At 57.8% G+C, this 20,414-nt stretch overlaps 1 protein-coding gene across 3 annotated transcripts; it reads right to left on the reverse strand.

Moving 5' to 3' along the window:
- Positions 1-277: 277 nt before the first annotated feature.
- C1QTNF1 (C1q and TNF related 1) lies at positions 278-20,414 on the reverse strand. Of its 3 annotated transcripts, none has more exons than XM_006185120.3 (4): positions 20,047-20,414; positions 5,582-5,747; positions 2,972-3,111; positions 278-2,452 (listed from the first exon to the last, which is right to left on the reverse strand). In XM_006185120.3, the coding sequence occupies exons 2-4, from the start codon at positions 5,728-5,730 to the stop codon at positions 1,902-1,904; spliced, it is 840 nt and encodes a 279-aa protein (XP_006185182.2). In that variant the 5' UTR covers positions 5,731-5,747; positions 20,047-20,414; the 3' UTR covers positions 278-1,901. The 3 variants fall into 3 exon arrangements, with proteins under 3 accessions (XP_006185182.2, XP_032312586.1, XP_014415139.2); XM_032456695.1 differs by having other exon boundaries at positions 5,582-5,774; XM_014559653.2 differs by having other exon boundaries at positions 5,582-5,744; positions 20,047-20,413.

Genomic DNA, 20,414 nt, shown 5'->3' on the forward strand with positions numbered 1-20,414 from the left:
AGAGGCAGGGATTGGAGTGATGCAGACACCCAGGGCCACCAGAAGCCGGAAGAAGCGAGGAAGCCTCCTCCCCTATAGGGCATCCAATGGGGCCGTATCCGGCTGAGCCTGTAAGTTGTGTTCCTGTGAGGAATGAGGCAGTTCAGGGCCCAGCCGGTGCCCGCCGGGTACCGATGTCCCCAGGTCCCAAGCTGAGGGCTCCCAGACCTCTGGCAGGCAGTAGGAGATAGAAGGGAGGAGGATCTTTTTCATTGACCAAACTGATGAGGCCACGATGTTGAAACCCACAGTCTCAAGTTTAATGTTTTCTGGAAGAGCATTGGGGCAGCACAAAGCAGCAGGTGGGCGCCCCACTCACCCGCAGGCCCATGGGAACATGGGTTTTAAAGTCTGACCAGCAGAAGTCCTTCAGGGGGGTGTGGGGATCCCAGACCCCACAGCCAGGCCCAGGGAGGACAGAGGGATCGGTAGACCCAGCATTTCCGAGCGGCAGGAAGGCAGGCTCCCATAGGGGCTTAGGGCCCCAGCCAGGAGGGGGGTGACCCCAGCCCTGGGTGTTAATGAGAAGCAGGGAAGGGGCTGCCGGGCCAAAGCCAGTCACAGGCCAGAGCGCCAGTTCCAGGCCGCACCCCGCTGCAGGTGTTCCCCCGCCTGCAGAGCGGGGCTTTTGACCCCAGTGCTGGGAGAGGGTCGGGGGTGGTGAGGGGACCTTCCAGTCCCTCCCAGCTCTCGCTGCCCTGGGGCCCCAGGACGCCCTCCTGCACTGTCTTAAGCTGCCGGTCAAAGAGGCCCCGGGGTCGGGGGGCTGGGGAGCTGCACGCCAAACCCTCTGGGAAGGAGGACTCAGATGGTGTGCAAGGGAGTTTCTAGAAAATGCTGTACAACCATGACGGCTGCTACAAAATCAAAGGCCCTGGTGCCTTCTGTGGGGGACCCGTTGGAGAGGAGGGACAGAAAACCAACACTGAGTGACAGGCGTGGCAGCCATGCCCAGGAGGTGAGGGTGGGGTGGGGGCGTGGAGGGGAGCCAGGCCAGGATGCACTGCTCTGCTTCCTTGTACTGGGTTTTGCTCCTCATGGGACCACCTGCAGGTCTGGGGCCCCCGAGGTGCCCAGCTGCTGCCGGGAGCCTGCTTCTCCCAACCCAGAGACCATGGCCGAGGGCTTGGCCATCCCTCGGGGGAGCTGACACTTGCTGCCCCCCAACCCCGTCACCATCACGGCTTGTGCCAGGCCAGCTGGACCCTCATGCAAGGCTGTCTACAGGCCGTGGATGTCAGCCCAGCTGTCCCCCAGGAAGGTTCACACGTGGCTTAAAATACTAAGCCAGACGTAGTTCCCTGTCCCCACGCCCCCACCCCCCCTTCCACATCACCCTCGGCGTCCACTTTACATCTTCTCTTACAAGGAGCCTCCTGTGGCCTTGAGTGGCAACAGCCCACCCCCAGGGAGCCAGAGGGATGGCGGGAAGTCAAAGACAACAATGCCTCCCTTTCTTCTCCATGGTTTACTTTGCTCCTTTCACAGCATTTAGAATTACTATTTGCAGTGGCGGGAGCGAGGATGGCTGACACTGGGGTACTGCGGGGGCGCGCCGGGCGGGGGTCACCTAAGGACACGTGCACAGAGGGGAGTTCCCTCTGCACCGGCTTGCTGACTTCATCTGCGGACACGGCAGGGCCCGGGGACCACACAGTCGCTGTAAATTCCCACTCCTGGGAGGGGCGTCGTGTGAAATGCCAAAGCTGGGGGCGTGGGGGCCCAGGGGACCGGGATGGAGGGAGGGCCGGCCAGGAAGTGGCCGCGTGCTGGACCACAGGGGTCCAACGGGGCGGGGCGGGGTGGGCAAGGGGAGAACAGGAGGTTAGCCCACAGCGGTGGGGCCGGAGGCCAGCGGGTGGCTAGGGCTCGGCAGCCGGCTTGACCAGGTAGCCGCTGAAGGTGATGTAGGTGTCAAACTCGTCGCTGAAGATGGCGTTCTCGCGCTCGCCCTTGAAGAGGCGCACCCACACCTCGTCCTGGTCCCGCAGCTCCAGCATCAGGCTCTGGCTCTGCATGATGCTGCGGTCGCTCACCTGGGCGTACAGGATCACCACCTCCTCCCCGTTCTTCATGATGTGCAGGTACGTCTCCTTCTGGTTCCAGGTGTGCACGTTGAGGCTGAAGAAGTAGACGCCGGGCACGTAGCAGTAGAACTTCCCCGTGAACATGTTGAAGTGGCCGTAGAGGTTCACGAACTCCGTGTCGAAGATCACCGTCTGGTAGTAGTCGTTGCTGTGCAGTGGCTTCTTCCGGCCCACCGAGAAGGCGGCGTAGTGGTTCTTGCACTGGTCCCCGGGGGCCCCCATGGACCCCTTCTGCCCTTTGGGCCCCATGTGGCCCCTGGCACCCATGGAGCCTGTTCTGCCGTATTTGCCCTGCAGGCCCCGATCTCCTCGGTCGCCCTTCTCACCTAAATGGACGGGAAAACACGTGGCATCAAGCAACCTCAAGGATTGTTCTGTTCTCGCCCAGAAGCAACCTTTTTTTTTTTTTTTCCCCTTCTGGAAATTCCTGGCAAAAAACAGGGAACATATGGGTTTATCCAAAAGCAACAGGCACAGTGGCCAGGCCCTCAGCTCCCTCCAAGCAAATGAACTGCAGATGCAGGGGCCAGGCCTGGGGATCTGGGACCTGGGCCGCAGGGCTTCCCAGCTCGGTGGTGCCGGGCTGTGCGAGGCTGCTGCTGCTCACAGGACCAGGAACCCGGGGCTTTGATGCGAATGCAGGTGGGGTGAGATCCTGAGCTGCTCTTAGGCTTCTTCTCCTGTGGACCCCTTTCCAACCTCACCTCTTGGAAGGGGGCAGGAGAATTTTAGAAATGGAATTTCCTCCTCTGCCTTAACTCCATCATCTCCTCTGCCCTCCAGTCAGGACAGAACAGGGCCCCCTCCCCAGGGGAAGGTCCCCTCTGCTGGTCTCCATGCCTGACCTTTCAAGATGGTGATGTTGATCTGCGGCACCGGGATGGCCTGGTACACGGGGGTACCAGGGTCACAGCAGCGAAAGCACCGGGAAGCAGAGGGCTCATCTCCCTGCCTGGGGCTGTATTTTTCATGCTTTTCTTCAGCCCTAAAGGAGTAGAGACATCACTGTGAAAGCCAGCAGCTCTCAGAGCCAGGAAGTCTTCTCTTTGCTGCTGCTGGAGGGTCTGGGGTCCCGGACTCGCCTCCTCCCTCGCCTGGATGCATGAGGCTGTATTAACGCTCCCTCCACAGAGACTGCACTGGCTCCGTGTGAATTCTGAGATTCTCGCTGAAATTTCGGGAAGAGCCCCCTGCCCTCTGTTAACAGCAACGATGCTCTTGGAAACAACAGTAGCCAAAACAGCAATGACTTGCGTGCCTGGCAAGCTGGAGGCTGCGTGGGAGAAAGCGGCCCCTCCGGGAGGGGTCCTCGGATCACACGACAGTGCTGCGCCTAGACATGCCCTTCGTGTAGCTAGGATTCTAGAAGATGCTATAGGAAGCTGGCTCAGGGCTCAGCCACATCTGAGAGGCAGTAGCTGGAGATTCTGATGTTTACAACCTTACATTTGGAGGCTGCTCCCTTGAGACAGGGTCGGGGGTTGGGGGGGCCGGACAGCTCCATGCTGCCACCTCGAGGCGTCTCGCTGCACTGCACTGTGCTCTCTGCAGCTCTTTGGCTGTGACTGGACCATCTTGGAGGTGGCACAGTCCCTCTCAAAGGGCCAGCTCCTTGTCTAACTCTGCTCCCATTTTCAAACCCCAGACAGTCCAGGAAATGTATCTGTATGCCCCCCAACTCAGTCACCCACAAGCCCCAGACTCCCAGACAGACCCCCGTCCCCACCTGTCACCAGAAGTCTCCATCTAGAGATTCAATGAGCCCTACATGAGAGATGTCATATGCCTCTAGAACCTGCCACTTGCCCCTAGAATCTTCTCTTTACAAACCCTGTTCCCAGCATCAGCATAATCACCAGTCACCCAGGATGGAACCCTCAGCCTCATTCCAGACGCCTGTCTGGCCTCACCACTGCGTTCTGAGGATCACGGAGTCCTGAGGAGTCAGCCCCATCCCGCTATAAGAGTGCCTCCAGGAGCTGGGCCCTCAGTTCTCCTCACCTCTTAAAATATATATTTTTTTTATTTTTAATGGCAGTGCTGGGGATTGAACCTGGGACCTCCTGCATGCTCAGTACGTGCTCTACCACTGAGCTACACCCTCCCCCTCCACTACCGCTTGAATGCTCTCCTAGAATTCATCTCTCCCACAGTTCATCCTCTGCTCTGCCTCCCTCCAGGGTTCCTTCTAGAGCACCATGAAATTTAAACCTCTCCATGACTGCCCTATGGGATCTAGTTCAGGAGAGACCCTTCCGCACCAGGCTCAGCTCCCCCCCCATCCTCCACCCTCTAGCATCAGCCCCCATGACCCCAAACGACCCAGCAGCCCTTACACTGCCAGACACTAAAATAGCCACACCTCACACGTGCCGTCCTGGCGGCCAGGTGGCCTTCCCCTCCTTCCGTTCCTGGGATGCTCCCCAGGTGTCCTTCAAGACGCAGTCACTCCTCCACTTAGGTTCCCCACCCCCGCCACGTCCGCGTTGTGGACACACCTGTACTGCAGAGCCTTCCTCACGGCACTGAGTCATGTGTGTCTGTCCCCCCGCAGCCTCAGAGTTCCTGGAGGCCAGGGACTGTGTCATACATGTGTGTGTCCCCAGTGCCTAGTGGATGGCCAGACTAGTCGTGGCACTTGATCAATGTTGGTTGAATGAAAAGGAGGACGAGGAGGAGGAGGAGGAGACAGAGGAGAAGGATGATGTCACTTTGCCCCAAATCCTGTGCAATCCCATTAGATGGCCTGAAGCCTTGGGGAGCAGGTCAGCCCAAAGCGCAAAGTGGTGAAGAACTCAAAGGCAGCATGGGGCGTTCCCCCAGGTGTCTAGGACCTCACGTCTGATGAATGACGTTGTCACGAGTAATCCTGACCATTCTGTGTATCCTTACGAAACATCCCAGGTAGGCTGAAGTCTGCACAGCACACATAGTAGGGTGTACTATGACAACAGCGCCACTCAGAAGGAGTTCGTAGCTTTTCAAGGAAAGCCACCACTTCTGTGCCAGTCATCAGCCTAGTCACCCACTGTGTAACTGGATCAGACGTCAGCTGGTGTGGAGACCAGCTCTCTGCCTGGCATCGCACCTTCTCCTCTTCCTGGCGGTGCTGAGAAGCCCAGCAGATACCCTCAGAGGACAAAGCAGAACACAAGGAACCCGAGGGCTGGGCTTGGGGCTTTGGCATTCTCTGTTTTTAAGGATGTGTCTGCCAAACCTCATGCAGACCCACATTCCTCTGGGGTTGGAATGAGGCGGGGTGACTGTCCTCGGTTTCAGATAAGGCACCCGGGTCACTGAAAGGGGAAATGGCGCCTCTGTCCCCCAGCACCAGCCCCTAGCCTCAGCCTCTGCCCCTTTTCCTGTAGCCGCAAACTAGCACCCCCTGCACACCCCGGACCCCAGGCTCAACCCCGCCGAGCCAGAGCTCCTGCATCCACACATCACAGCCTCACCTCTCAGTGTGGTCCAGCGGCGGGTCCTTGGTTCCCTCCTGCTCCTGCTGTTCCTCCTGCCCACGCGGCACGCGGCCCAGCACCAGGCCACAGGCGAAGGCCAGCAGCAGGCAGCACGCCAGCGCAAGTCCCAGCGCACGGGAGCCCATCTCCCCGCCGAGCCTTGCTGGGAAGACACACAGAGGGACACGGGCTGGAAGAGCCCCAAGGGAAGCAAGTGTTCACCAGACCCACAAGCCGGGAAGGGCTTCAGCCGCTGGTGCTCTTGGGAAAGGAACCACACACACACACACACACACACACACACACACACCATTCACACACCCTCTCTACACACACACTCACATATACTCACAAACTCTCACACCTGCACGCTCACAAACCCTGGTGCAGATGCACACACACACACGCCCTCGCATACACTGCCACTCTCGCGCACTCAACACACACAGTCATATGCAAGTACACTCCACGTGCCCTCAGGACACTCAGTACACTTACAAACTCACTCAGACCCACACTCTCATGTTCACACTTGCACACAGCACACATGTACTCCCATGCACTCACACATGCGTGTGCACACTCACGTAGGCTCACTGCCCCTGGGTTTCAGCCCACCAGGCTGGCATTGGAGCCCTGAGCTGCAGGCTGCTGCTGAGTGTGGCTCTGCCCAGCCTCCTCCCACCATCCCAGAAAGGAGACCCCTCCCCACTGAGCTCTGCAGATGAACACTTCTCGGCCCTGTTAGGACAATGAGCAAAATCTCGAATGAATTTGAGGGGTCACTGTCCAGTGACTCTGCCCCAGCCCGCACTATGGGCAGGCAGGTGCCAGCAGGTTGCTCTCTGGCCACCAGGGGGCGCACCAGGGAGCGTCCTGGAACCTCTGATGCAGGGAGGGTGTCCGCCCAGCTCCAGAGGGCAATCGTCCTCATCTCAGCCAGCGCCTGCGTCTCTCGTTCATAAGTGCTGTCCACAAAAGCTCTGGACAGGACCCTTCTGGTCCAGGAGTGAGATTGTCCTAGAAAGATATGCACTGGGGGTTCCCAGTGAGCCCCTCGGGGGCTGTGCCTGGGCTTAAAACAGACAGACCATCCCACCCACCAGGTTTTCCCCACCGGAGGTGTCACCCTGGCTAACCCCAGCAGTGGGGTTCACACGCGAGCCACGTGTGCCTTGGCTGTTCTGGTGGCTGGGAAACCTCCCCATCCCAGAGAGGGCGACTGTGGGCAATCTCACCCCATTTTGTTCACCAAGACGTACAGTTTAACACCTAGTGGGCCAAATAGGACACTTAGTTCGCAGCGGCATAGTGAGAAAACGGAGGCTGGGGAGTAGGAACCACCCACTGCCCTGCAGCCAGGCCAGGGCTGGGGTCCAGGCTTCGTGGGGAGGGGCGGAGAGTCAAAGCCAGGGAGCAGTCTCAGGAGGTCCTGTGTCGGATTTTTCTTTAGTTCCTCTTTCATGTCTGAAACACTGAGACGGATTTCTGTTTTTGTCAGTAGTCATCTACCCGGATGAATGCTCCTTTCACGTGTCTTGGGCGGCCATGCCCGGCTTCCTCCACCTCCCGCTGCTCTGAGCCTCGCGGCTGGTGACGGTGCAGCCCTCTCCACGGGGCCGACTTTTTGGCTTTGTTCTTTATTCTGCATGTTAGTGGGCTCGCTGTTTAGCTCTGAAGACAAGATGCTCTGGTCGCCCTCCCTGCTGGAGCCCCAAGCCAAGTCGAGAGAACCAGGAGGAAGCAGAGGACTGGACACCAGAGCCCAAGGTGCTCCCCATGGACCCTCAGGGATGTGATGAGACTCTGAGCCAGGAAGGCTGGCCTCCCCAGGAACTCCTGCCCCGCCGTGACCCACATCTCTGCCAGGTCTTCAGTTCTCCGCCTGCCCCCTGTCCCCATCCCTGCAGTGGATTAGCTTGGCCCCACCTCCTAGTTCTCTACCAACCAACCATCCGTCCCCAATGTCAGGGCCCCAGAGACCTTCCCAATGACCAAGAGACTGCCTGGACCAGGCCCTCACTCAAAATTTCCACTATCTCCCCTCCGGTTGCCAAAGAAAGTATATAAATGTAAATGTGATTTATAAAATACGTGTTAAAATCATCCCTCCCTCCGTCTCCCCACCCCCACCCCATCTCTCCAGGCTCCTTCCCCAGGCGGGCACCGTCCTCCCCAGTCTGCTCCCACCCTTGGGCTGCGTCGCACAGCACCCCTTGTCCTGTGTTCGAGCTCCCTGCTTCTTAAACTACAGTCACCTGGGGAATCTTGTTCAAACGCAGATTCTGATTCAGCAGGTCTGGGACAGACATTTTCAAAAAGCCGCCAGGTCCTGCCAAGGCACCATACTTTGAGTACCAGGTTCTAGCCACACCCCCAAGCTCTCGGCATCTGTCTGTCTGCCTGCATCCTCCTCCCCTGGCCAAGAGCATCCTTCCTTCTCTTCTACTCATGGCCAGGCTAATGGGACCGACAACTGCCCCCAGCAGGTGCTGGGTTTCCCTGTATCTTTTCAGCTGGTCCTTATAACCCTATAGGTTAGGGTTCATTCTGAGAACACTTCCCCATTAGTTTTTACCCCATCACAGGCCTCGGATGGACCTGCAGTGAATCCTTTAAGGAGACAATTTTCATTCATTATGATACCAAATTCACCAGTGAAGAAACAGAGATGTCGAGAAGTTGCTTATCCTAAGACCGCACGGTTTTTAAGCAGGGGGGGGGGCTGGATTTGAACTTGGCGGTTGCTCTCAGATCACATCAGAATCCTACCTAAGACCCAACTCACGTGCCTCATATTCCTCCTGAAGGCTTCCCAGACCCTCAACTGGAAAAAGAAACACAAAAACAAATCTCTCCCTCCTTTTTTTTGCTTGCACTTTTCATATTGGCTCACTCTACAGAGAGTTTTGCTTGGCCTGGAAGATTCTACACAGCGGACCCGTGACCTCCTCCGGGCCTGGGACGTGGCTTGGTTCCTCTCGGACCCGCAAAGCATCCTGCAGCACCCTGAAGTCGCCGGCTGCTTAGCAAATATTTGTCAGATTTAATTCTCCTAATTTGTTTATTTCCTATTTTTGTATTTCCTGTTTTTCCTTGGCGCCTTGATAATTACTCTCTTTTTCCTTTTAAATGCCAAGCTTGCATCACTTGAAAGGAAAAGAGGTTTTCCTTTATTTAAACTTTTTTTTTTTCCTGAATCCAAAGTAGTATGTAGTCATTTGAGGAAAGTGGAAAAAATAAGAGCAAAAGGAAGTCAAACACTGCCTCGGATGCTTTTGTCTTCCAGGTTCCTCAGCCTCGGCACGGCTGACATTTGGGGCCGGACTGGTCTTTGTCCCGGGGAGGCTGTCCTATGCCTTGTAGGATGTTTACCAGCGTGCCTGGACTCCACCCACCACGTTCCGTCAGCACACCCCCATCCCCAGTTGTAACAACCAAAAAAAGCTCTCCAGACTTTGCCACGTGTCCCCTGGGAGGCAGAAATCCTCCCCATTGAGAATTGGTCCTCTACCCACAATGGAAGCACATTTTTGCATGTTGGTATGTCTCTTTCCAGGTCTGGAAGAGGGATTTTCTGTACCTGGATCAGGGGAGATGGGAGCCAGGATGCAGCCGGTGTGGGGGTGATGGCAGCAGTGGGGGTGGGGCGTGGGGCGGCCCAGCAGAGTCGGAGGCGCCAGGGAGACTGAGGGAGGGCAGCGGAGGCTGGTGGTTCTCCTCTAGGACCGCCTCTTTGGAGCCGAAGCAAACCCAGATTGAAGCCCTCCCTTCTCCAAACGTACCTTCAGAGCCACTTTACGAGTCCCACAGCAAAGGCAGCACCATGACATTATGATCGTTTTACTCGCTTTTGGGCAAAAGCAGTATTGGCCAACACCCACCGAGCCTGGCTCCAGCCCACGTTCGTGATCTCTGGTGAAATGAAGTGCCCTGCAAGCAGGGAGGTTTTGCCCCCAGAAAGGCGACTCGGGAGAACGCCCTGTGTTCTGAACGCGAGGCAGGTCCGGGAAGCGGCCCCCCCGGAATCCTCGGCCAGTGGTGTGTACCCTCGTGATTCTGGACCCGCATGGCCCAGTCTCGGGCTGTCCTGCAGTCAAGGCATCTGAGGTCAATTCCAGCGTGACTCAAGTTCTGGGCTTGCCTATCCCAAACCCTACAAAGACAGTCATTTGCCAAATTCCACGGCAATTCCATGAACGTCTTTTTCTCCCACCCACTCCCTCCAGGACCTACAGTTCCTCAGCTCCCCTCTCCTCAACCCTCCCCATCTCCCTGTAGCTTAGCCTCCAACAGAGAAGAACCCCCCACTTTACAGCAGATGGGAGGGGCGACAGAGGGCTGGGGGCAGTTACGGGGTCTGGAGGAGGGCAGGAAGTCTGCAAACACTAACTCGTGAATCATTTTTATCCCTCCCCAGCCCTCAGATGGACCAGTGGTAAATGGATCTTTAAGGAGAGGATACGCACACACAAGTTCAAGTTTACTGGTATCTGTTTAAAGTCGGTCCTGTCATTTGGGGGGGTGGGGCACCCACCTCCATGTCATGCCTGTGTTCCGAAACTAAACTCCCAGAGCTCGGGGTCCATATGTTTGCCTTTTGTCTTGATGCCACACTCAGCCCAGTGCCATTTGACGGAAGTGTCTTATAAATGTGGTTTTCCCTCTCCCTTAATCATCGGGTAACCAGCTGTTCCGAGAGGTGAGAAGCTTAGGATCTCCCTGGATTAGAAGGAGCTTAGAAGGAGCTTGGATTAGAAATCCAAATGCCCCCGTAGCTCAGGAATTCCCTTGCGGCAGAAAATTTAACACAGTCGCAGTTCACGGAATGCCTGTGGTTTGCACAGCATCATGTAAGAGCTTGGGAGACGGTGACTGAACCGTAGGTTGAATCTCTTCCCTGACCTCGGGAACATTCCCGGCCAGCAAAGGAGACAGACGTGCACCCAAGTACAGCTCAAGACAGAATGACAGATGTTGACTCAAAACATGACACTCTAGGCCTGTCCTGTCCACTGCAGTGGCTGCTAGCCACCTGTGGCTATTTCATTTTAAACCAATGAAAAGTAGTAGGTAGGGGAGGGCATAGCTCGGTGGTAGAGCGCGTGCTTAGCATTCACAGGGTCCTGGGTTCAATCCCCTGTACTTCCACTAAAAAAAAAAAAAAATTTAAACCAATTAAAATTAAATAACATTCTAAATTCCATTCCTCAGTCACGCCAGCCACATGCCAGCAGCTACAGGATGCGGGGCACTCCCATGCTGGATGGCACAGGGCAGAGCGTTTCAGTCACTGCAGAAAGCTCTGCTGGGCAGCTTTGTTCCATTAAAATGAAGTGGGGGGCGGGGGGAAGTAGGAACTAGGAGCAAACAGCAGGCCCGGCATCTGGGAGGCATTTAGACCCCTTCCTCTCATGCGTCCGTGACGCCAGATCAGTCACCGACCCGCGTTAATATCTCCTGAATGTCTCTGCTCCTGTCTACGATTTGTCTGTATGTGATGCTTTCCAGGACCTCTGGCTGTGTCCCAGACCTCAATCCACCCAAGACAAATACCTTTGCCTGGCTTTTCTGGGGCCTGGACATCATCCCCCAAATTGTACATGCTTCTCGCGAGGAAGCTCAGCATAAGAGAGGACTTTCTGCCACACCTGATGTCTTAGGGGTCAAGGCTGCAATTTGGCTCTGCATCCAGTCACTCCCTGTTTCAGCACAGCATCCACAGGCACCAGTCCTTCCGCTCATCTGCTCCTGCCACCTCCCCTCCCCAGGAGCCGCTCCACCACATAGGAAGCCCTGGGGCTGTCCCTCTCTGCTTCCACATCTGGTGGAAATTCTCCTGTGGAGAAGCTCAGATTTCTCCACTCGCCGCAGGAGGTCCCCTGGACTCAGATCCTGGGGTGCCCAGAAAGGAGAAAGCCGCATGTTGGGGTGTCCCTGTGGTCCTGATGGCCATAGGGATTGTCTGACCTTGACATCTGCCTCCCTTGCCCAGAAGCCACTCATCACACTACTTCTCCACTTACTGGACTCCTCCCACCGGTGATGGGCAGGAGGGAGGCAGGTGACTTCCAGGTGATAAATGACATTTGCCAATTCCAGGAGCCCGTTTAATATCTAATTTTCCCTTCTACAGTCGGGCAGCCCCAGCCAGTCTCGGACTCTTTCCTGCTGCCCCCCAGACTTGTAGAGGAAGCAGCCGTGGGGTGATGGGCGGCCCTTATCAAAGGAACTGTCGGTTGGGGGCGAGCAGTGCCTTTCCCAAAAGATGTGGGCGTCCTGGCCCCCGTCTCGCTCGCTCTATCTCCCTCTTCTACTTTTTTCAAAGACGCCTTTCTCTGGCTTAGAGGAAGAGGGTGTTTTTGTTTGTTTGCTTTTTCAGGTTTGGGGGGTTTACTTGGTTACCGCCAAAGCCCAAGGCTGGGGAATGGAAGTGGGGTCTCCCAGGACTACTTGCTGGTTGATAAGCTGGCCGGGGACAAAAACGGCGAAGGAAAGCGCGCGCAGGCCGTCGCCCCAGCCTGAACGCCTCCTTCCTGCCCCGGGCAGCTCGCTGCACGCGGACCGGAGGGGCTCACCTGGAGCCGGGAGCGGGCGCTGCGAAAGCGTCTGCCCGGCCCCGCAGACCCCGAGACCGCGTGGGCGGCGGCGGCAGGGGCAGGCCCGAGGGGCGCCCGGCCAGCCCGGCCCTCCCAGTGCAAACAGAGGCGCCCTTGGCAGAGCCGTGTCCCGAGATCACCTCCCGGCCGCCAGGCCTCGGCGGCGGCGGCTTGCCCCTGCTCCGGGAGCCGCGTGAGGGAGGGGAGCCGCCGCAGCCCGCGCCGCAGGCGGCCTGGCCCGTGCCCCGCCGTGCCCCGCCGTGCCGCCCCTTTCCCAAGCAGTACAGATGGTTTCGGTTTTCTGGGACCTGAAAAAATCGGTGCCGCATCTCGCACCATCTCTGGGGGAAGCTTGGCCAAAGGTAGGACTTTGTCCCACACCTAACGGCGTCTAAGTCAAGAATGTAATTTAGCTCAGCACCCGGCCCAGCCCAGGCTGCTCACGGACTCCATCTCCCATGAGGGCGGCAGGGAGCCTGCCAGCGATGACCACCCACCTCTCCGCCCCTGCTCTGCCCACTGTCTCCCAGTGTCTATCCTCCGCGACCTCCTCCTTAGAGACAGGCGTTTTCCAGACTGTGTCCTCAGCCTGCAGCTCCCCGCACTCCGAACACTTTGCACTAGTCTTTTCAACCGGCAGCTCCCTGACCTCGGTCCCAGCGGGCGTCCCTGGCTGCCGGGCTCTAGGCCTGCGCTCTCCAGAACAGTGGCCGCCAGCCCAGGGGGCCAGTTGAATGAATGAAAATGAAACAAAGTGAAAAATTCCTTTCTCAGCCACTTGAGCACACTTGGAGTGTCTACCCTCTTGGACATCTCCAGTATCTCAAAGTCCTGTTGGACGGCACCGGTCTGGACCCAGGTGTCCAGCCATCCTCCAAACACCTCCTCTTGGCTCTGTCATGAGACCCTTGACCCCCCAGTTAGCTCACTGTCGCCCCCCCCCCAGTCCCCACCATCCCAGGCCCCGGCCCCTCTGTGCTGTCGCCCGGCCTCCGGAAGTTCTCCCCTCCCCCCACCGCGGCCTCCGTCGCCACTTCTTTCTCACTCCTTGCCGGCCTCCTCGCCTCCCACCTACCTTCCAAGCCGCTCCCAGAGGCAGCTTTCAGACCCGCGCCTCTGGCCTAAAGGGCTTCCCGGGAAAATAAAGGGGAACTTTCCCCCCAGAGCTTCACCTTCTGGCTCCTGCCTCCTCCCTGGCCCCGCCACCCCCACCCACACGTGCACCCCTCACTCCAGCCCTCTGGAGCCGCTGGAAGTCCCAACACAAGTCACACGACACCGGTCCTCTGTCTCTTTCTCCTGTCACCTGCCACAGTGCTGTGTCCTTCCGAGCCCAGCCTGATGCCACCTCCTCCAGGAAGTCTCCTCTAGGGCACAGACCAGTCTGTAACGGTTGGCTGGTCCTGGTCGGGTCCCCTCACAGACCAGGAGGTCCCCATACACAGAAGCCGTGTCTCACTTCACACGTGCCTCCAGTGTCTGGTGTCTGCCTCTCACTATTGTCTGACCTCCATTCTCACTGTTGGCTGTTCCCAAGCAACACAGCCGTCATCCAAAGAGACTTCAAGCCCGGGGGTTCAAATCCGTCTCTAATTCAGGATGGCTTCAAGCCATGGGGTCCCAGTTCAGGATGGCGGGGGTTGGCGGAGAAGGGAAGGAGGAGAGTGACCCAGGGCCCACTATTAAGTGTCATGGGAATGTCATCGGAGTCTGACAGTTAGTCCTCTTTTCCCTCAAACGCTCCTCTTACTGGAACTCAGAAAATCTACCGCTTCAAAAAGTTACAACCCACTGCCCCCATTCGCCAAAGTTACAAACCTCCTAAATGCCCTGCAGAAGCAGCCTAATCAGACAAATGGTGGTGCCTCCACGCAGCGGAAGAGTAAAATAGAGGCGGTTGGTTCAGGGTGGCAAACTCAACTGCCTCCAGCCGTTGTAAGACAGTAGGGAGAGGAGGAGATTGTGGCCAACCATGAAACACATGCTCTGTTTGAAGGCATTTAAATACATAAATAAGTAAATGGTGGTGGGAGGGGGAGGGGCAACTTTCAGCCGGTGGCGCTGAGTGACCTCTGTCAACAGATGAATATTTACTGTCTCAGAAAGATGTTCACAAAATGCTGATGAGTAGAAATGCAAGTTGAAAACATGCATACACAAATACACATCCACACACACTACGGATCCTCCGCTGCAGTGATCTGAGGCCACCCACCTAGCTGCTAACAGCAACTATCTGTGGGTGATGAAGATACGGATGTTTGCTATTCTCTTATTTTTGTGTCTCTGGGGTTTTCCCCTATAACAGTCACATATTTTTTCACATTAAGTCCACATTGTTTTCCACTTAGAAAAATGACAAATCAGCCCCACCCTGGAGACGAAGAGCGCATTTTGTTTATTCTGGAGAATCTGAGTCTACGCGTGGAAAAGGAGAACGGGGGAGGGGCTTGGGGCTGCTATGGCAAGTTTGTGGCTCGAGCGGATGTGTAGAATGTAAATTACCCCAGTGCTGAAGTCCCACGTTCTTTCACAAGTGTTTATTGAGTGTCTGCTGCGTACCCGGCCGCGGGCAGGAGTCAAGGGACACGACGGAGCAAGAGGAAGATCAGCCCTCCTCTGGGGCAGCAGAACCCTGGAGTTGCCATGGCTACGGGTTAGGCTGGGAGGGCACCTAACTGGGACGCAGGCCAGCCAGAGAGAGCACGTTTTCGAGAAGCAGGCGGATTTGTTCTGCCGTTGACACACCAGTCGCTGGTGTACTTGCTACTGAAGGAGGCTGCCTGCAGCCATGAAGCAGGAGGAAACGGAACCAAACCCTTGAGCCCCCCATCAGGAATTCCACTCAAGGGCCAGGCGAGCTAACCAGCCCGAGAGCAGTGCCGCCGTTTATCAGAGTGGTACCATTTCCTCCCGATGAAGCTCTGCCACCTGGTTAAGCACCTGCCACGTGCTGGGCTCTGGGCACATGCTTTATGGATGCTACTGAACTGGATCCCTACGATCGCCTCGATTTCTCAGAGGAACAAATGAGCTCAGAGTGAGGAGGCCACTCACCCCAGGCCCTGCCATGGCAGGTGCTGGAGGTCAAGTGAGACCCAGGTGTGTGACGGCAAAGCTCCTGCCATTTCACCTCGAGGGGCCTCCAGGAAGATGCCAGGTAGGGCAGGCTTGTCCAGCCAAACCACTGTCCTGCTGGCGCTCACACCTGCCGGGCGGGCGTCCGCCTGCTTAGCTCATTCAGTTACAGCAGGAACAGCAGCGGCGGCCCTGGGCCCTGAGGAGCTGATCCACCAGCCAAGCCCTTGCGTTCTTCCCTTCAGCAGATCACTGGGGGTGGGGGGGCTTCTCTGTGCCGGGCACAGTGCCGGGCACGGGGGACCCACTGTCTTCATGGAAGCCATGTGCTAAGATCTCCCGGTGCCAGGCTGCCAGCATCTCAGCACCCACCGTTGGAGTTTAATTCCTTTGGGTCTAGGCACAGAATCACCAGGAAACCCCTCCCCATCACACCTCAAAATTAGAAGGGGTGTGGGAGGTGTGGCCCGTTGAATGTGCACTTTTAGGGCACTGTTTTTGCAGGGTAGAGAGAAATCAGCACACGGGTGAGCTCTGCAGGGGAGGGGAGGGGGAAGGCCGTATGGTGTAGAGATGGCAGATGGTCCCACCTCCAGCCCTGTGCCCTCAGGTGGTTGGAAGCAAAGGGTTTGAGGCCAAGCGCTGCTGGCAGGAGGAAACAGGGTAGAGAGCTGATTGCTGGGGGTGCGCTGTGCGTGCCCTGGGGCTGCTCTCCCTTGGGGCTGCCTGGAGTCAGGTGTGGGGGACCCCACAGGGGAGGCCCCCACAGAGAAGGGACCAGGAGCAGAATCCAGGACCTGAGAATGGAAGCAGGAGGGGGAAGGGCGCATTGGACGCCAGTCCTTGTCCCCAGCTGCCCTGGCCTGGCTCCGCTTGTTTCGTGGGGTCCTTCTCAGGGTCCGCTCCAGCCAGACCTAAGGCCAGTTTCCAGAACCCTGGGTCTTGCTCTCATGGCTACACATTAAGGGGTTGGTGGGGGGTAGATGTCTTGATGCTGGAAACCTAAGAGCCACAACCACCCCAAACCCCACCGAGATCCACCCATCTCTCACCAGAACCCACTTCAGTCTCTTCACACGCAGAAAGGGCCCAAGTGTTTCCAAGCACACCCCAGGCGCCAGCTCTGACCACCAGCCCCAGAAACCTGCAGGGCCAAGTTGCAGGGCCCGGCCCAGCCAACGTCTGGCCGGCACCTGCCTGCGGCTCCACCAGGGCTGGCAGCCTTCCCAGATGAGGTCCTTTTCCTCCTCTGGTCCCCAGGGCAGAGGGCGGCTGGTAACCAGATGTCCCCACTTAGGGAGGGGGTGCAACAGTGGTGAAGGGTTTGGGGCCTTCTCTCAAGTGTGGAGTCACCAGCAGCCAGCACAAGGCTCCAAGAACCTGGGGTCCCCACACCCGCTGAATCCCCCACTGCCCGCCCCGCCTGTCTGCCTCTTTTCCCGTGCTCCCTGCCCTTCCTGCCTCCCTGCCCGCAGTCTCCTGCTCTGCTCCATCTCATTTCAAGGAAAATTCCTACACGAGCCAGGGAGGTGGTCAGACATGAGGCACAGCCTGGCCCACATCCTGACGGTCGTCCTGCGTGGGGCGGATGCCCGGGCAGGACTGTGCCAGTCCCGTCCACAGCTGGAGAAGGGGTTGACTCCAAAGGCCCCCTGGGCAGGCCAAGGACACCCTGGTGGGCAGTGGGGGGCCTCTAGTGCCTCGACCCACACCCATCCCGCTTTGAGCCCAGTTCTGGGAAGAAACACGGGCAGGATGAAGGGCCTCCTGGGTCCAGGAGCCGCTTCCGTCTCCAGCTTCACAGGCACTGCTCAGCTGCCCCCCTGATGAGGACCCAGAGATAAAGATGCCCTCAGAGAGCTCAAGAGGACCTCTTCACAGGTCCGAGCCCCTCTCCGAGAGGCAGGGAGGCCGGGGTCAGAGGTCCCAGACTGCAGTGGCAGAAGTTTCACCGCGCGGGCTTGGGAGGAGGAAAGGAGCTCGCACGCCTGCTTCTGCACACCTGTGGTTAAGTGCAGAACTGGCCCCGCCAGGCTGAGGACGCCCGGGCAAGCCCTCCAGAATCCCAAATCCCGTGCCCTGCGGTCCCAGCTCATGGGGCTGCCCCAGGAACCCAGAAGGAGGCACCTGTCCAGGCTTTGACAATCCTTTTCCAAATTCTTCTCTAAGTGAGCAGGTGATCCCTCACTGTGGGAGGGATCAAGGAGGGGTCCAGGGTCCTGTCCAGGGAGCTGCTTTGTCTCATTTGACTTTAAGAGAAGGCAGATTTCAGCAGGTAAAAATGGGAAGAAAATAATAACCCTCGGCCCATGCGGTAGTTGCGCTACGAGGATGAAGCACCCCAGGAGGTCATCGCCCCCACTTCAGTACCTCTGGGCTCTCAGGGCAGGGGGACGAGGCCGCTCCCGAAATGCCCATTTCTCTCCCCAGCGGACGGGCAGAATCAGCCCAGTGTGGGGACCACAAAAGAATGGAAACTTCCTATTCTTCCTTTCCTTGGCAAGCTGTCAACGCCCACCTCTCTCCTAGGGCCCTGGAGCCTCCGTGACCCCCAGCTCCAGAAACAGGGACCCACATGAGGACCGGCCCTTGGAGACAAAAACGCAGCAGCAACCTCGTGGCCAGCAAGGACGCCCAGCGGCACAACTGTATCTACGAAATTCTTTTCATCTTTGTTTTGATGGGTGAAGCTCAATGCCAGAATATTTGGTTTGTGAGTCATGCTAATTATAGCTGGGGGGTTGGGGGAGGGCGGGAGGCACCAGGAAGAACAACAGAAAGAAGCAAGTTCCAAAAAATTATGCTGTGCTGGTTGCCCTGAATAGGGAGGTTCCATCCCAGGAATGAGGAGGGAGCTGCCTGCACCCTTCCAGGGACCATGACGTTGGCTTTCTTGGCTCCCACCTGCCCGCTGGCTGGCTGCACCTGCCCCAGACAGGCAGCGGTGTCCTCTGGCTGCACGAGGCCCACCCGTGTCCTCCATCACTTGCATTTCTCTGTCTCCCTGACCTGCTGCTCGCCCGTAGCATGTTCCTTGGCATCACAAGGGACTCAAGGTGGGAGGAGAAGGAGGAGAGAGAGCCAGAGGAGAGGACCAGAGTCCCTGAGAAGCAGAACCTGGCTGTCCTTCCGGCCCCAGGGCACTTTCTCTGCAGGCAGCTGGGAAGTGGGAATTTGGGTACTTGAGAAGCTGGGGTTCCAGCCTCTGCTTGGAAAGCTGTGCCTCCTTGAGCAAGTCACATCCCTTCTCTGAGCACAGAGATGCAACTTTGGGAGTCTCGGGCCCTCCATCTACAGCTTTGGGACAAATCATGAGCCTCTCTGAGCTCTTCAGGGGTAAGAGGACCATTGATAGAATTATTGAGAGTCAGTATTTGCTCATCACTTGCTGTGCAGAAAACACACACACACACACACACACACACACACACACACCATGACTGCTGTTATTTTTATTTTCACTGCTGTTGGGACACCCCTAAGCTCTGCTCAGCTCTCAAGTCAAGAGGGAGGGTGGAGAAGTGGGGCAGGGAAGAGGACAGCTCAACCTTCTGCCCCCCCGTCTCCCCACCACTAGTGTTTTTTCTACCTCTCTGGCCGGCAGAGATGGTGAGGGGGCCTCGTGAAGAACAGACTCCTTCCGCCAGGCAGGCCTCTCCCAGCAGCCCACTCGGTCAAGTGCCTCTAGTTGTAACCTTGTACGTGGGGCTGGCCACGTGCTTCCCCGAACTATAAAAAGCAAAGGCCTGGCTGCCTCTGAGGACCTCACACCCTCCCCCAGGGACCCAGGATGTAGCTAGCTGTTGAGAAAACTCAGTTTCTCAGGACACTCCCCATTTTCAAAGTTTGGAAGGAGGAAGTTCCAAGGGTGCCAAACTGCTTGCATTCTTAGAAACCGAGGGAGACAGAAGAGACGGCAACAAGTCACAGGGAGAAACAGCTCCCTCCCTCTCCCTCAAGTGGATCAGGAGGGCCCGGGAGTGTCTGAAGCACACTTGGGGTCCCACAGGAGCTGTCTGGGAACCGGCACAGTGGGGCTCGCACGGTAGCGTGGGTGCCCGGGACAGGTGGGGGTCACGCCTGTGCCGTGCAGGCGCCTGCAAGAGCTAGGTGGCACTCAGTGCGCGGAGAGGCATGCGCAGCCCAGAGTCTCCGGTGCAGCTCAGCGCCGCGGGCCCAGACCTGCGCCACGTTCGGCGGTGCAGGCAGCCCAGAGGGTCCCCGGAAAAGGGACATTAGTTTTTCCTGTCCAGTCTGGATCCCCTCCAGGGACACCAGGCTATCAGATGCAAGGGCCAAAGTCAGCCTTCCCCTGTTCTGTGTGGGCTCCAAGTTGCCCCCAGGCAGGGCTGGCTCTCAGGTGGTCTAGGCGATGTTGAGGTGGGGGCTCCCCCACCAGGTGCAGAGGGGACTTGGGCATCATTCCTTTTCCTTCCACACCCAGAGAAGAGTGAAGCAAGATGAAACCCCACAAAAATCGGGGGAGGTGCAATCATTCCTGACAGCTCCTGTCTGCCACTGAGCCCCCTGCTCCCTGGTCCCAGAGGGAGACCATGGCCACGGCACCTCTGCTACAGAAGGGAGTAGCAGGAGCCAGTACCGGGCCCTTCCCCCAAACTCCTGATCTTTCTGCCTCTTTGCCACGAATGCCACCCTGGCCCCTCCCACCCCTCTCCTCGCCCGCCCCGGTGGAGGTGTCTGCTGGGCGACCAGGCTGAAGCCACGAAAAGGACCCGCAGCAGCCCAGAGTCCCACCAGCCACGTCCCCGCCCGCCAGGCACCTACCTCCAGCCGCCAGCGTCTGGGAGCGAGCGGGGCGCCCGCGTCCTCCCCAAGGCCTCTCTTAGAGCATCTCTCAGCGACGGAACCTCCTCCCGGCCAGGTCCGGGGAAGACCAGACTTGTCGAAGGAGAGAGCGGGCAGGAAGGGAAAAGTCCTCTGGGAAGAGGGTGCAGAAAGTTGTGGGAGTGCAGGCAGAGCCGGCCCCTTCCCGGCACCTGGATCTCCTCGGCTCCAAGGTCTCTTTGGCCAGAAGCGGAAACGCGGTTTCTCGAAAGTAGAGGAAGAGCTGAAGAAAGCGGGACAGACGCGTAAAGAGCAAACCCCAGCCAGATGTGAGCGGCCGCGGAGCCTCAAACGCTCCCAGTGCATTT

The sequence above is a fragment of the Camelus ferus genome, chromosome 16 (genome assembly GCF_009834535.1).
Source record: "Camelus ferus isolate YT-003-E chromosome 16, BCGSAC_Cfer_1.0, whole genome shotgun sequence".
NCBI classification, from domain to species: Eukaryota; Metazoa; Chordata; class Mammalia; order Artiodactyla; family Camelidae; genus Camelus; species Camelus ferus.